Genomic DNA, 13,096 nt, shown 5'->3' on the forward strand with positions numbered 1-13,096 from the left:
GATTTTGTTTGGTATAATGATATTAATATCCATATTATGGATACATAATATAATTATACGTACATAACATAAATGCAAGTTTTAAGCACGGTCTCCACCGTTTAAGAAGTATTCATATGTGAAACTGAACATTTTTAGCATATTTTACAGGTTGGTATAACGCCATATTGCTTCTATCCGTAGTCTGATTGGTCCGCACAGATGAGCATTGAACTGAATGAAATTCATCGAACATTAGTTTGTACTAGTGCAATCGGCCGCTTAACAGCAGATGGAGAATAAAACAACCCAAACGTAATCCAATACTCACGATTCAAAATCCCGCTACAATATGATCGACACCCATCTGCAGTTGTTGCAACCAGCAGCTCTACTCATTGAATGAATCGTAGATAGAGACAACATGGCGTCAAAGTAAGATGCCAAATACGCTAAAAACGCTCAACTTTACATACTTTTGAACTGCTGGATTCCTAAAGTTAAGACTTTCATTTTTTTGTTTCAACGCATTGGAAACTGTTAAATTGTAGTTAAAAAAAGCAAAAGTTTTATGTTCATTAAACTGAAGTTCAGCCATCAAATGCGCTAAAAAAAAAAAACTCGACTAACAATATAAGTAGACTTAGAGAGGAAATTTCCTTCCTGCCTTAAGTTATTAACTTTTATGGATAATCATTTTGTTGAGAATTTGTTATATAACTCTATCCAAACTCCTCCAATGCAAACAGTTATGCTCTTTATCTAAAATGACTCCTATTCATTATTTTTAATATGGTTCAATGCAGATTTTCTTCTATTGATAACACTCATTTTTTTGCATCTTGAATTATGTTTATGTTTTATTCTGATAAATGTGTTAACTACATAAATAACTATGAGAAATGATCCTCAAGCTCCTTTGGATATGATACCTATTATAGTTATGTAAATGCAAACATTGCAAACATTTTATAACGCAGTTGCTAAAATTTTCCTGAAAATATATGTAATCCATTATATATTTTTTATTATTTATTTTTATTGGTCGACTGTTTGACAATCATAAATTATATTATAATATACAAAATGTTAGAAAGAATGTCCTAAGATTATGTAATCTTAGTATCTATTAAGAGAAATAAAAAGTTTCTGATTAACATATTTAAGTCTTAAACTCATTTTTGTTTTGTCATATCAAGCTTTATGTTTATGACATTTTTCAATCGAAAAGTAGAGATAAAAGAAAGTGTAATTGTCAAAATAAAAGTTCCGAAGCATGATAATGGGCATCATACAATTTTTCATATGCACATTTTAATAAGAAGGGATAATTTCAACTTAGTTCATAATGATTGCAATGAAATTTAGGAATGATAATAAATTTTCAAATAAAATAAACATCTGTAATTTTAGTCACAAATAGTGAACTAATTATAAAAAATGCATAATGCATTTTAAGTTTGAACAAACCATATGTTGCTGCATTCAAGTATTACAGCAGATCATTCAACAGTGAGACATAACGACAATCATACAGGATTTGGAACTTTTGTGTCTCAGGTTTGTATTCAGTTAGGAGAACTTCTTTTTCAGAATAATTACATCATATGTTATAATTATGGAAATCTGAATTATTTTATACATATTTTGTTATAAATTATTTTGCATCTCTTATTAGTAAAGCAGTTTCACATAAAAATAATATATACTTACATGTTATAATTTAAGGTAAAATATAGTTCATTTTATTAATGTAAAGTTATTTAATTACTTTAAGAATGATTTACATATTAAACTAAATACATACCATAAATAAAACAAAATTAAATTACATAAATGTATAAATATGAATATAGCATGTAATATAAAAATATTTACACATGTAATTTAAAGTATACAGGATAAGTAATACAATGTTATTCTGACAATACACTTGTACAGGCTGCACATACAAACAGATGAAATTTATCAAAAAAGCAATCAAAACATAAATTTATATAACCATGAACATTTCGTAAAAGAAAACTATTCACACGAACTATTATAACTACATGTACATATGCGGGGAAGTTGATGTTATACAAATTTTATCATCTGTTTATATACAAATGCTTGTAGTTGATCATATATTAATGAATGTATTTTTATAACGCCATTCCAAATACTCAGGCTTCGGTTTTCTCAAAGAGCCTCCGCGCACAGTTTTATCACTTACAAATTTCCTCTCTGCTTGCAATTTACATCTCAAAATATCATAAAGTCATCTGCTACGACTATCGACCTACGACTTGTACGAGGTAACCTGTGGCTGTGGCTTACACCGGTTTGAAGATCACTGTACTCCCCGCTGCTCGAACTGTTCTACTTTTGTTCATATAAAGAGGTTTGCTCGTGCACAGAGATATTTTGTCAATAACTAAACAACCAAGCCGAAAACGCAGTCTTTTTATTTTTGACTTTTATCTTAGTCTGGATTCAAAAATCATCCTTTAAATTTATTTGCACCTGTAGTCAAACACCCCGTATGTATGATACTATACAGTATATTAAGTACATATCCATAAAAAAGTTACATTATATAATTGAATATGTAATTTATGTAATGTCATGAAATATAAATTAAAATGAATTAGAGTTAATTAGAAATTTTCTTTGTAATGATCGATATAAAAAGTATTACTTAAAGTTTTTATTCAGCTTGCGAGAAGTTAATCTATCGCGTTCATGTTCTAACAAGGTATTTAAATTACATTAGCTTAATCTATTTACAATTTACATCTATGATACGAGGCAGCATATTAAGTATTAGTATTAGTAATTACTAATTATAATTTATTTTAAATTACATTAAATTATTTTTTAATGCTTTTTCGAAAGAGAATTTCTTAAATATATCTTTTCAAAATACAAAATATGAGAAATAGAATGAAGTTATATAAATTTCTACAACTTATTTCTTTTTATTTAAATTATGTTAAATATTGAAAAGTCTTTCCATAATGAGACGAACATTGCATGATTGATCAGGATTTAATTAAAAAAAACTTTATTAAAAATTAATCATAAATATCACAATAAGCAAATTATCATTATTTGACTTTAATATAATAAATTAATTTCTTTTGATGGGATTAATATTCCAATTAGTAAACTTATATCTTTTTAATCCATTCCTTCCTTAACTATTTTTCTATAAAAACATCATACTTTTTTTGAAATTATGAATCGATTCAAAATTATTAAATCACTGATCCATATACATATGTAAATCATCTTAAATCTTATTGTTAATGACTAGGATGCTATAGATTCCTATTATTAATGTCTTTTATAATGTTTAAAAACTTTATTTTCTATCGGAGTGTGCGCACAATTTACCCGAACACGGATTCCTCAAGTTGTGCATGTCCTCGTGTCTTTCTAATGTTCTATCAATTCTAATATCTCTAAAACGGGATAAAATAAATCTATTCTTATATATTATTGATTAGTATTTAGTAGAAAAAATTAGACAATAGAGATTTGATAAAATGTCTCAAGGCTACATTCACGCGTGCGAAAGGGCGGAATTGTTAGGATTGCCGATACCCAGCGAAGAAGAATGGAAAGAGACCCAAAGAATAGAAGCCGAGAATATTGATAATAATAAAGATGAAGTGATCGAAGTAATTATAATTTTATCTTTTATTAAACAAAAATCAAATTAATGTACCTTTTTATGCATTATAAGTACAGTGTTAATGAGTTCTAATTTCTACTACTGTAAGTTTAATGTTAATAAGTTTCTTTTTAGCCTCTATGTTTTTCTTATTTGGAATGTAATTAATTAAAACAAAGTTCTTACACAAATTTCAAATTAATAATTTGACAATATATTATCAGTTTAATATAATTTATAGAATCTGGATTCTTCTAATGAAGCTGCGCATCGAATAGGTGGTGGATTAGATGAATTAAATAGTATTCTCAGTGTTACGCAGAAGAAGATTAACAGATTCAAGGTTAAACACTTTTACCTAATATCATTATTTTATGACATTCATTTTTTATTTATTATTTTTGAATAAAAATAACTTTAATGATTATATCTAAACAATCATTGTCAAGTACAACAAGCACTTCTTAACATCTTGAACTAGTTTATTATTATATAAATTATATTATATAAACTAACTTTATAACATGAAAGTATTTTACAGACTGTTTGTGGCAGTTTGGGTACTTTATTGAAAGTAAGAGTTGGATCCAAAAACAACACTCCAAATCATAAATTCATTGAACGAAACCATAATGAGACAAAAGATATTGGTTCTGAAACATCTATGAGTGAAGAAAACTTGATAGTAGAATTATCCAATGACAAGAAACACATAGAAAACACAGAAACTAACGCAGTAATGCCAAAAACAATCAATCTCAATGAAAAGATGGGATCTCATTTGGATAAGTTAGACTCTCTCATCACTAAAGCAGAAAGTGCTCAGTACAGCATGCAATATCAAACAAAACAGATGAAGAAATTCTTGAAGTAATTCTTCACAGGCAAAAGTAGTATTCTATTCTAATATTATCAGGTCTCTTTCAAATTTACTCATTATTCATAGTACCATGCTTGAAAAACCATACAAGTTCAAATCTGTATTGTGTTATGTATGGTAAAGATAGACATAGATAATAGACTGATAAATATACAAAGATCACTAAATTACTATAACATTTATCAAATATATATATACAAATGAGTAATGGACATTTTACATTCTGAGAAAACAAATATTTATTTTGCTTGACTGCTTATTACATTCTAACTGCATATCAATGTGCTATGTATATATATTTATTATACATATGTATATTTAATATGTATTTAATATTATATGCATTATAATATATATTTAATATACATATGTCCATACAGAAGCATTATTGCTTTTCTAAAATCTTAATACACACTGAATAAAATGAAGCAATAACATTAAAGTGACTGGATAAAACTTGTTCTTCCTAATATTTTCATTAAATCGTATTCATGTGATCTATTCTCATAATACAATGGCAATTAAATTTTTTTTAAACACAAACAATTTATCAATATTCAAGCAGTTATAAGTTAAAATTGATTCTTTCTATGAAAGAAATATTAAAACAATCAGTGTTAATATTAGCTATCAAATGGACAGTATATTTGTATGTATTTTTCGTTAATAATTTTATTATAAATTGATATAATTATAATTGCAGTTATTGCATTGTAAACATAACTAATTATAGTATGCTTATTTAGCTAATTTTAATTTTTAGATATAATATTCTTTCTGTTTTTTCTAATTATATGTTATAAATTATGATTTTTCATTAATTTATATCGTAAATCTCAATAAGTAAAGTAAAATTTATTTCCTGCTGCATGTTGTATTTAAATTTATTCAAATTGATAATATATTTATCTTAAAATATTAAAATTTTGTATGAAGATTGCTTTAGAAACAGCTCAGATTACACAATATTGTGAGCATATATAGTTGGATAATTATATACATTAATTTATTTACTTATGTTACATCAAAGTGAACATATATCTAATATCAAAAATGTTATATCTTGTTGTTGTCTTTAAAAATGCATAATATTTAATATCTATTTTGTTAACTGAGTATATTTTAGGCAAAAATATTAATTTTAAGCAAAAGTGAACAATTCTTCCTAATATCAACAATAAAAGAATTCACAGAAAAATTAATAACCTTATAAAACGCAACTGTTACAAATAATTTACTATTGTTATAAAGATGTTGCAGTACCTGAGATCAGGTATTAGACAATATTAATGTGCCATGTACATACAATAATGTGAGTACATATTATATACGTACATAGTATGGGTTGTTAAAAAACGGTGAATTTTCTTTCCTATCTAGCTATTATTATAAAAGTAAAACTTTTATTATTATATTTATTTAGAAAATAAAATTTTCTAAATAGAGTTGATGTTTAATAGTATTTAACTGCATTGAAACAAAAAAATTGTATTTTTACATCGAAGCGTGATGTCGATTATTAGCAACTTACGAAATACAAGAAATTAAATGTATGTTTCATACGGTAATTTTTGTGTTCGTAATTTTTATTTAAAATTTATTTGTATGAATAACAAAAAAAATTAATGTAACAGATAGTCAGTTTTATTCTTGTAACATAACTGTATTTGAATGAATAAACTGATATCTAAAATGGTATGTGTTAATCCTTATCTATTTTGTATTAGAATAATTAAATAACTTTTTAGGAATACATACATAATAAAAAGTCTGCTTGCAATGAGCAATGTTCGTAGTTTGAAAAATATGTAACTGCATAGACTTTAATCTCGTTTTTATGTCAGTAAAACTGCTTCATAGAGAAGTTCTGTTAATATCGACGTTCCTGCAGGTAATAGACATTAATTTTCGTCTAACTATTGCGAAATAATTCTAAAAATAAAAAGGCTTATAAAGATAATAGTTTTTAAAATGTTAAAATCATTCGATTAGTCGAAATACTGAAAATCAATTGATAACATCATATCAAATTATGCGAATGAGTTCAAAAAATGTACCTTGACGTTCATTTGAACTCAACGATCATTCAAACCAAAGAAAGTCATATAACCAGAAAATAAAAGAAGAAGTATTGTATTTTATCATACATTTGCTACTTATGATTGCAAAGTTTATCAAAATAACTATACTAATTTTAAAATAAATAAATATCAATAAATATATAATAACTTATCTCCTCGCATTTGAAAGCGTGGTGAATTAAAATCAGGATTAGAAATTTAATTTTAAATATGTCATATACTGAGAGTTACATAAAAGACAAATTAATCAAAGAATTAAACGCTTCACACGTGGTATGTATTTTGTATGATTCATCATATTTGCGTATATATTCTTTATTTCGTTCTACTGTTTTCATTCTAACCTTAAATTTTCTATATAAACCTAGGTAGCTAAATGTTATTTCTGAAATATATTTCTTAATCAAGAGCATGTTTGCAAATATAAGCTGTTAAAGCTTACTCAACATATATGATGCAAGAAAATACACAGATCTTGTTAATCTCACTATTTGCTCTCCTTTTGAGATGGTGTGTTACATATCATTCCTACAGCGGTGAAGGAAAGCCTCCAATGTTTGGAGATTATGAAGCCCAACGGCATTGGCAAGAAATTACGTTAAATGTGCCAATTGAGAAATGGTACATAAATACAACAAATAATAATTTACAGTATTGGGGATTAGACTATCCACCATTAACGGCTTATCATAGTTTAGTACTGGGCTATGTTGCCAATATGATCAATTCTTCTTACATAAAGTTGCACGAATCTAGAGGTTTCTCATCTGAAAGTCATAAATATTTTATGAGACTCAGTGTTCTTTGTGTAGATATTTTGATTTATATCCCGTCGATAATATATTTTATATTAACTAATCAAGTATCTGAAAACTTTGAAAAAGTAGAAATATCTATATTTGGTCTGAAAAGAAAACATATTAATCTTCTGCTTATATTAATATATCCGGGTATAATATTAGTAGATCATGGACATTTTCAATATAATTCGTTTTCATTAGGACTGTTCATTAGTGCTGTTACAGCTATACTTCAAAATTCGTTTATTATTGGGTCGATCTTATTTGTTGCAGCACTAAACTATAAGCAAATGGAACTTTACCACGCATTGCCAATTTTCTTTTACATACTTGGAAAATATTCACCTATGAAAAAACGGTTTTGGTTGTTTAATTTAGTAATGCTCTTCTGTATATCAATTACAGTACTTTCTACATTTTTTATCATATGGTTACCTTTCATTAAAAGTTGGGAAACGTTTGTAAGTGTTGTTCTTCGATTATTTCCAGTTTCTAGAGGTGTATTCGAAGATAAAGTTGCTAATATTTGGTGCACAATCAATGTAATTTTTAAATTACGTAATAGTTTTGCAAACAAGGAATTAGCCAAAATTTGTTTAATGTTAACTACATTTGCAGTTTCACCGAGTTGCATAAATCTATACTTAAATCCACAGAAAGAGAAGTTTGTTATTTCTCTTATTAACTGTGCATTAGCATTTTTCCTGTTTTCGTTTCAAGTTCATGAAAAATCAATCCTACTTGTTGCAATTCCAGTTTTATTGTATTTTCAAAGGAATTCATTTCCTTGTTTTTGGTTTTTAATAATTTCACACTTTAGTATGTTACCATTATTTATAAAAGATGGTTTGTACGTGGTATATTGGTCTACATTAATCTTTTATTTCATTTTTGTTTTATGGGCATATTCTGATGTGTTTGATAACAGCGAATTGTTGAGTAATATTAACTTAAAAAAGAATGTGCTTATAACCAATCAAAGACAAATTAAAGCAAAGCTAAAAAAAAATGAGAATAAATCAATATTTACCAAATTAAAAAGAGATATGATACATTATAAGAATATTTTTGTTGTTGTAAGTTCTACTCTATCTTTTTGGAAAATGATTCTGTTTTATTGTTCGATTCTAGGAATAATAATGCTTTCTCTTATTAGTGGTTTTTTGAAACCTCCAAAGAGGTATCCAGATCTTTTTGCATTATTAGTTTCTGTTTATTCCTGTGGACACTTTATTGCTTTCTATTTATACTTTAATTACAAACAACTTGTATGTGAAAAATATTAAAAATTGAAATAAATCAGAAAAACAACTTAATTTATGTTATATTATTACCATACTCCTTATTAAATTATTTTAATAAATTATTAAAAACTAATTAATTTTCTTTTTCAATATAATTAAATAATTTAAGATAATATTTCAGAAGAATATTGCGTTATGATGTATTTACAAAATGTGTTGCAGTCACATGCTTAAACTGTTCACGATTATCTAATATTTACGCTGATAAAAATATTGTTTATATGTATCATCACCTTTACTGAAGCATTAGATAATCGCATTCTTTTATGAGTTATCTGCACTGATAAATACCAGAGAAGTGCAGTTTTTTGCATTTTATACAATACTTTACGGAAATTTGAACTTTGCTCTATTACTGAATTCTTTTTTTCTAAATTAGCATAACAATAATGTTATGAATACAAACTCTTTGTGGTCGGTAACTTTGTACCAATATACTTATATCGTTACAGGGAAATGAGTTGATTGACTTTAGAATAATTAATAATAAGAAACACGAATTTATGTAATTTATCCGTTAACGGATATTAATAATATTCTTATAATAAAAATCTAATTTTATTTTCTAAAAATTATTTGTATTGAAAGTAAATATTTACATATATCATTTAACATAAATTTTATGTTAGGAAGATCATAAAGTTTCCAATAGTATTAGAAATATGTAGATTGTTTTGTTACTATATTTATTAAATAATGTTCATATTATTTTTAAATGTTGTTACAGGAAGTCATAGATGAATCTGATGGTTGTGGTGCTAAGTTTTCCGTAACAATTGTTTCTAGTGCATTTGAAGGCAAATCTTTAATTCATCGACATAGGTACTACATTTTTAAAGTCCTAAAAAATTTAAATAATATGCTATTATTTAAATACTATATTAAAATTAATATTTCAGGTCAGTACATTCAATACTAGAAGAAGAACTTAAAACAATTCATGCATTCAAGCAAAAGACATTAACACCAGCAGAGTGGGAAAAGAAGGAAATGATAAAAAGGTATTTAATAATTGATTCAATTATGATTGATTTTAATGTATCATTTCTAAAGTATATTATTCTATTTCTATTAATAGCTCCACGAATTAGACTTGAGAAATTTAAAATGATTCAGTTTAAAGTGTCTGCTCCAGGAAAAGTAATTCTTTTTGGAGAACATGCTGTAGTATATGGAAAAACAGCTGTTGCTGCCAGTGTAGATTTACGTACAGTTCTAAATTTCACTGAATTACCTGAAACAGAACAAGTTGTTAAGATATGTTTTCCTAAAGTAAATTTATTTATTAACGTATCTCTACAGCAAATACAAAATTTCTTTTTTATTAACGAAGACATGGAACATGTAGAAAATTTTGAAGCATTTTATAACAAAGTAAAAGAATTTGTCTCCATTATTAGTTATGGAAATCTACAACAAAGATTAAGCCTGGAAGCATTCTTTTATCTTTTTATTTATATTACGCAAAAGGAAGAGATCGAAGTGAAACCATTTCAAGTTCACTTAAATACAGAATTGGGAATTGGTTCTGGACTTGGTAGTTCTAGTTCCTTTGCAGTTTGTCTCGCTGCGTGTTTTTTACATTGGTCACGTTTACAAAAAGATGTTTATAAAATATTAGATTTTTCTATCTTAGATACTATTTCAAAGTATGCTCTAAATTGTGAAAAAATTATGCATGGAAACCCCTCTGGAATAGACAATTCTGTCTGTACATATGGGTCAATAATAGAATTCAAGAAGGATGATTATGTAAAGCCAATAAGTAACGTACATGCTCTAAAAATTTTATTGGTAGACACAAGAGTAAATAGAAGCACAAAGGTTTTAGTTGAAAGACTATTAGAACTGAAACATAGATACCCAGTTATTATTGATCTGATTATGAGTTCTATAGACAATATATCCAAAGAAGTAATTAAAATTATTGAAAAACTAAAAACAGTTTCTACTGACGATGAATATTTTCTTGAAGGGTACAGACAATTAATGGTAAGTATTTTATTAAAATATAATATATTGCTAGTAATTATTATAATAATTACTAATTCAAGTAGGGTAAAATACTTCTAAAAGTAATTTATAGAAAATCTTGTATAATAAGAATAACTAGTAATATTTCAGTCACAGAGTTAAAAGATTAGTCTGTTATTTGGAAAAATAACATTTGTCTGGTTAAGTGATTAACAATATGTTAAAATGTTATTGGTCATTACTTTCTATATCTATGAATGTATTCAAATCTTCTTACAACTTATCATATATTATTACAGATACTTATTAATATGAATCAAGGACTGCTAGCCACATGTCAAGTTTCTCATCCATCTTTAGACAGAATTTGTGCAGAAGCACAAAATTATGCTTTGGCAGCAAAGCTTACAGGTGCTGGCGGTGGTGGACATGCATACATTCTCTTATTACCAGATACACAACCAGAAACTATTGCAAGTATTTCACGAAAATTAATTGCAGATGGATTTACTGTCAAGTTAACAACTTTGGGAGGTCCTGGGGTACAAATTAATTAGTAATTTTGTTATAAATATTGCATACATTAATGCAAATAAACTTATTTTTGTCCTGAATATTTTCAATGTAATATAAATTTTATTTATAATTATAAAGAGTACTTGTAATTTTTACACAAAATGTAAATTACAGTTTTAGTAGCAATACATGTTAATGGTCATTTCATTAGTATCTTTTTTATTTCAACTATTTTCATTTTTTTCCTTTTTCATTAATCATGATAGTATAATTGTCTTATTTCTATCATAATGTTAAAATTATTGATTGATGTATACAGAAAAATATTCTATTTAAGAAATTATAGATGACCTTAAAATTTTTAGAAAGCATCGCTTTCAAAATGGACACATACAGATTACAGACAATAATTCAACACCATTTAATTTTTTCTAATAAAATTTTTTTCTATCTTTTATAGCCTGTTCTAACACTTTATCGACCGATAGCCGATTAATCGATTTTTTGTCGCCGATGCTTAGCAACCGATAGCCTATTAATCGGCTTTTTATCGTCGACGCTTAGCGATCTATAGTCTACCTATAGTTAATCGATTCCCATGGCGATAAACAATCTTTCTCATTATATGAACAGCAATTTGTTATTTAGTACTAAGGTACCTTACTCAGTTGCGTCAGTTGCGTTGCTTTGTAAGCTCCCACAGTTTTATACCAATTTGAAAAACTTATCGTTCGCGATGAACAAAAAGAATGGTATTGGAGAGTTTTATTTAGATGATCTGTCAGATTGTCCTGACAGTTATTCAAGAAGTAATAGTGGTGACGAAAGTGATGGCAGTGATATAATTATTCGGAAACGAGGTTCTGTATTACCACTAAGTGATTCAGAAGACGATGAGATAAGTAACGTCGAAGATCATAACTATTTCTCATTTAAACTAAAAACCGTTGTAATAGATAAAATAAATATAATTTAGTATTAATATCATGAAAACAAAAGATTTTGTTCAATTTAATTATCCTATAATAACAGAAAGCAGCCAATTTTATCTGAGCATACGAAAAGCACAGATACACCCGCCCGACAGTCTAAACCGAAACAGAGTCAGCACCAGGGAGAATCTGTGTCTGAGCTGCCGATCGGACGTGGGTTAGGTGGAACATCCTGTATATTATACAGTACAATTTTATATATTTGTAATATAAAACTAAAAAATGATATATATATTTGTTAGTTATTTATTTATATAATTTATAACATAAAGAATAAAATTTTTCATATTTAACCGTTTAAATCCCAGGCGTCTTTGAAGAAACAGGGTTAAAAAGTCCCGAACAGCGCGATAGCGCTTGTCTTAATCGATTGCGAAGAGAAACCGGCGGCGCTATTAGTTTATAAATATTTCAAGTTTTGTTCAATAAAAATTTATTGAGAAGATTACAATGAAATACAAAGTATCGTCAATTGTCCGTAACGTTCAGATGTACTGGGACTTTTCGACACAAAATCTAAACAGCGCGATCACGCTGCTTGGGACTCAAACGGTTAAAATAATATGAAAATTGAAGTTTAATGATGAAGAATTAAATAAAAATTACACAATTGCAAAGAGAAAGTAAAATAATTTCTAAATACAAGCAGATAGAATACATTAAAAATTTTATAAATCGATTCATAATTCTTTATGAAGAAAATTGTACTTTTATCTGCAGAAAAAGCAAAAAGTCAATTTTGATATTAATAAAGCCTTATTTACGCAAGATATATGATTTAGTGGATTTTTATTTATGTTGCAATATTTTTAAAAATATCATCAATTATTTGAATCTCTACATATCGCAACATAGTCCGAAATGAAAATGTTTAATCTCTTTTATATCAGTTAAATATATTATTTTCTTTTT

General features: G+C 26.7%; 2 protein-coding genes across 5 annotated transcripts; both read left to right on the forward strand.

Annotated features, from left to right (window-relative positions):
* The first annotated feature begins 433 nt into the window (after positions 1-433).
* LOC139996227 (uncharacterized) lies at positions 434-5,375 on the forward strand. Of its 2 annotated transcripts, none has more exons than XM_072020456.1 (3): positions 434-1,539; positions 3,879-3,980; positions 4,179-5,375. In XM_072020456.1, exons 1-3 carry the CDS (start codon positions 1,453-1,455, stop codon positions 4,509-4,511), a joined length of 522 nt encoding a protein of 173 aa, XP_071876557.1. In that variant the 5' UTR covers positions 434-1,452; the 3' UTR covers positions 4,512-5,375. The 2 variants fall into 2 exon arrangements, with proteins under 2 accessions (XP_071876557.1, XP_071876556.1); XM_072020455.1 differs by lacking the exon at positions 434-1,539 and adding an exon at positions 3,018-3,644.
* Positions 5,376-6,274: 899 nt separating this feature from the next.
* On the forward strand, positions 6,275-11,290 carry Gny (ALG6 alpha-1,3-glucosyltransferase garnysstan). Of its 3 annotated transcripts, XM_072020436.1 has the most exons (6): positions 6,287-6,408; positions 6,481-6,871; positions 9,430-9,524; positions 9,602-9,703; positions 9,794-10,694; positions 10,976-11,290. In XM_072020436.1, the coding sequence occupies exons 2-6, from the start codon at positions 6,809-6,811 to the stop codon at positions 11,231-11,233; spliced, it is 1,419 nt and encodes a 472-aa protein (XP_071876537.1). In that variant the 5' UTR covers positions 6,287-6,408; positions 6,481-6,808; the 3' UTR covers positions 11,234-11,290. The 3 variants fall into 3 exon arrangements, with proteins under 3 accessions (XP_071876535.1, XP_071876537.1, XP_071876536.1); XM_072020434.1 differs by lacking the exons at positions 9,430-9,524; positions 9,602-9,703; positions 9,794-10,694; positions 10,976-11,290 and adding an exon at positions 6,967-8,714 and having other exon boundaries at positions 6,275-6,408; XM_072020435.1 differs by lacking the exons at positions 6,287-6,408; positions 6,481-6,871; positions 9,430-9,524 and having other exon boundaries at positions 9,781-10,694.
* Positions 11,291-13,096: the final 1,806 nt, after the last annotated feature.

Source organism: Bombus fervidus, chromosome 17 (genome assembly GCF_041682495.2).
Source record: "Bombus fervidus isolate BK054 chromosome 17, iyBomFerv1, whole genome shotgun sequence".
Classification (NCBI taxonomy): Eukaryota; Metazoa; Arthropoda; class Insecta; order Hymenoptera; family Apidae; genus Bombus; species Bombus fervidus.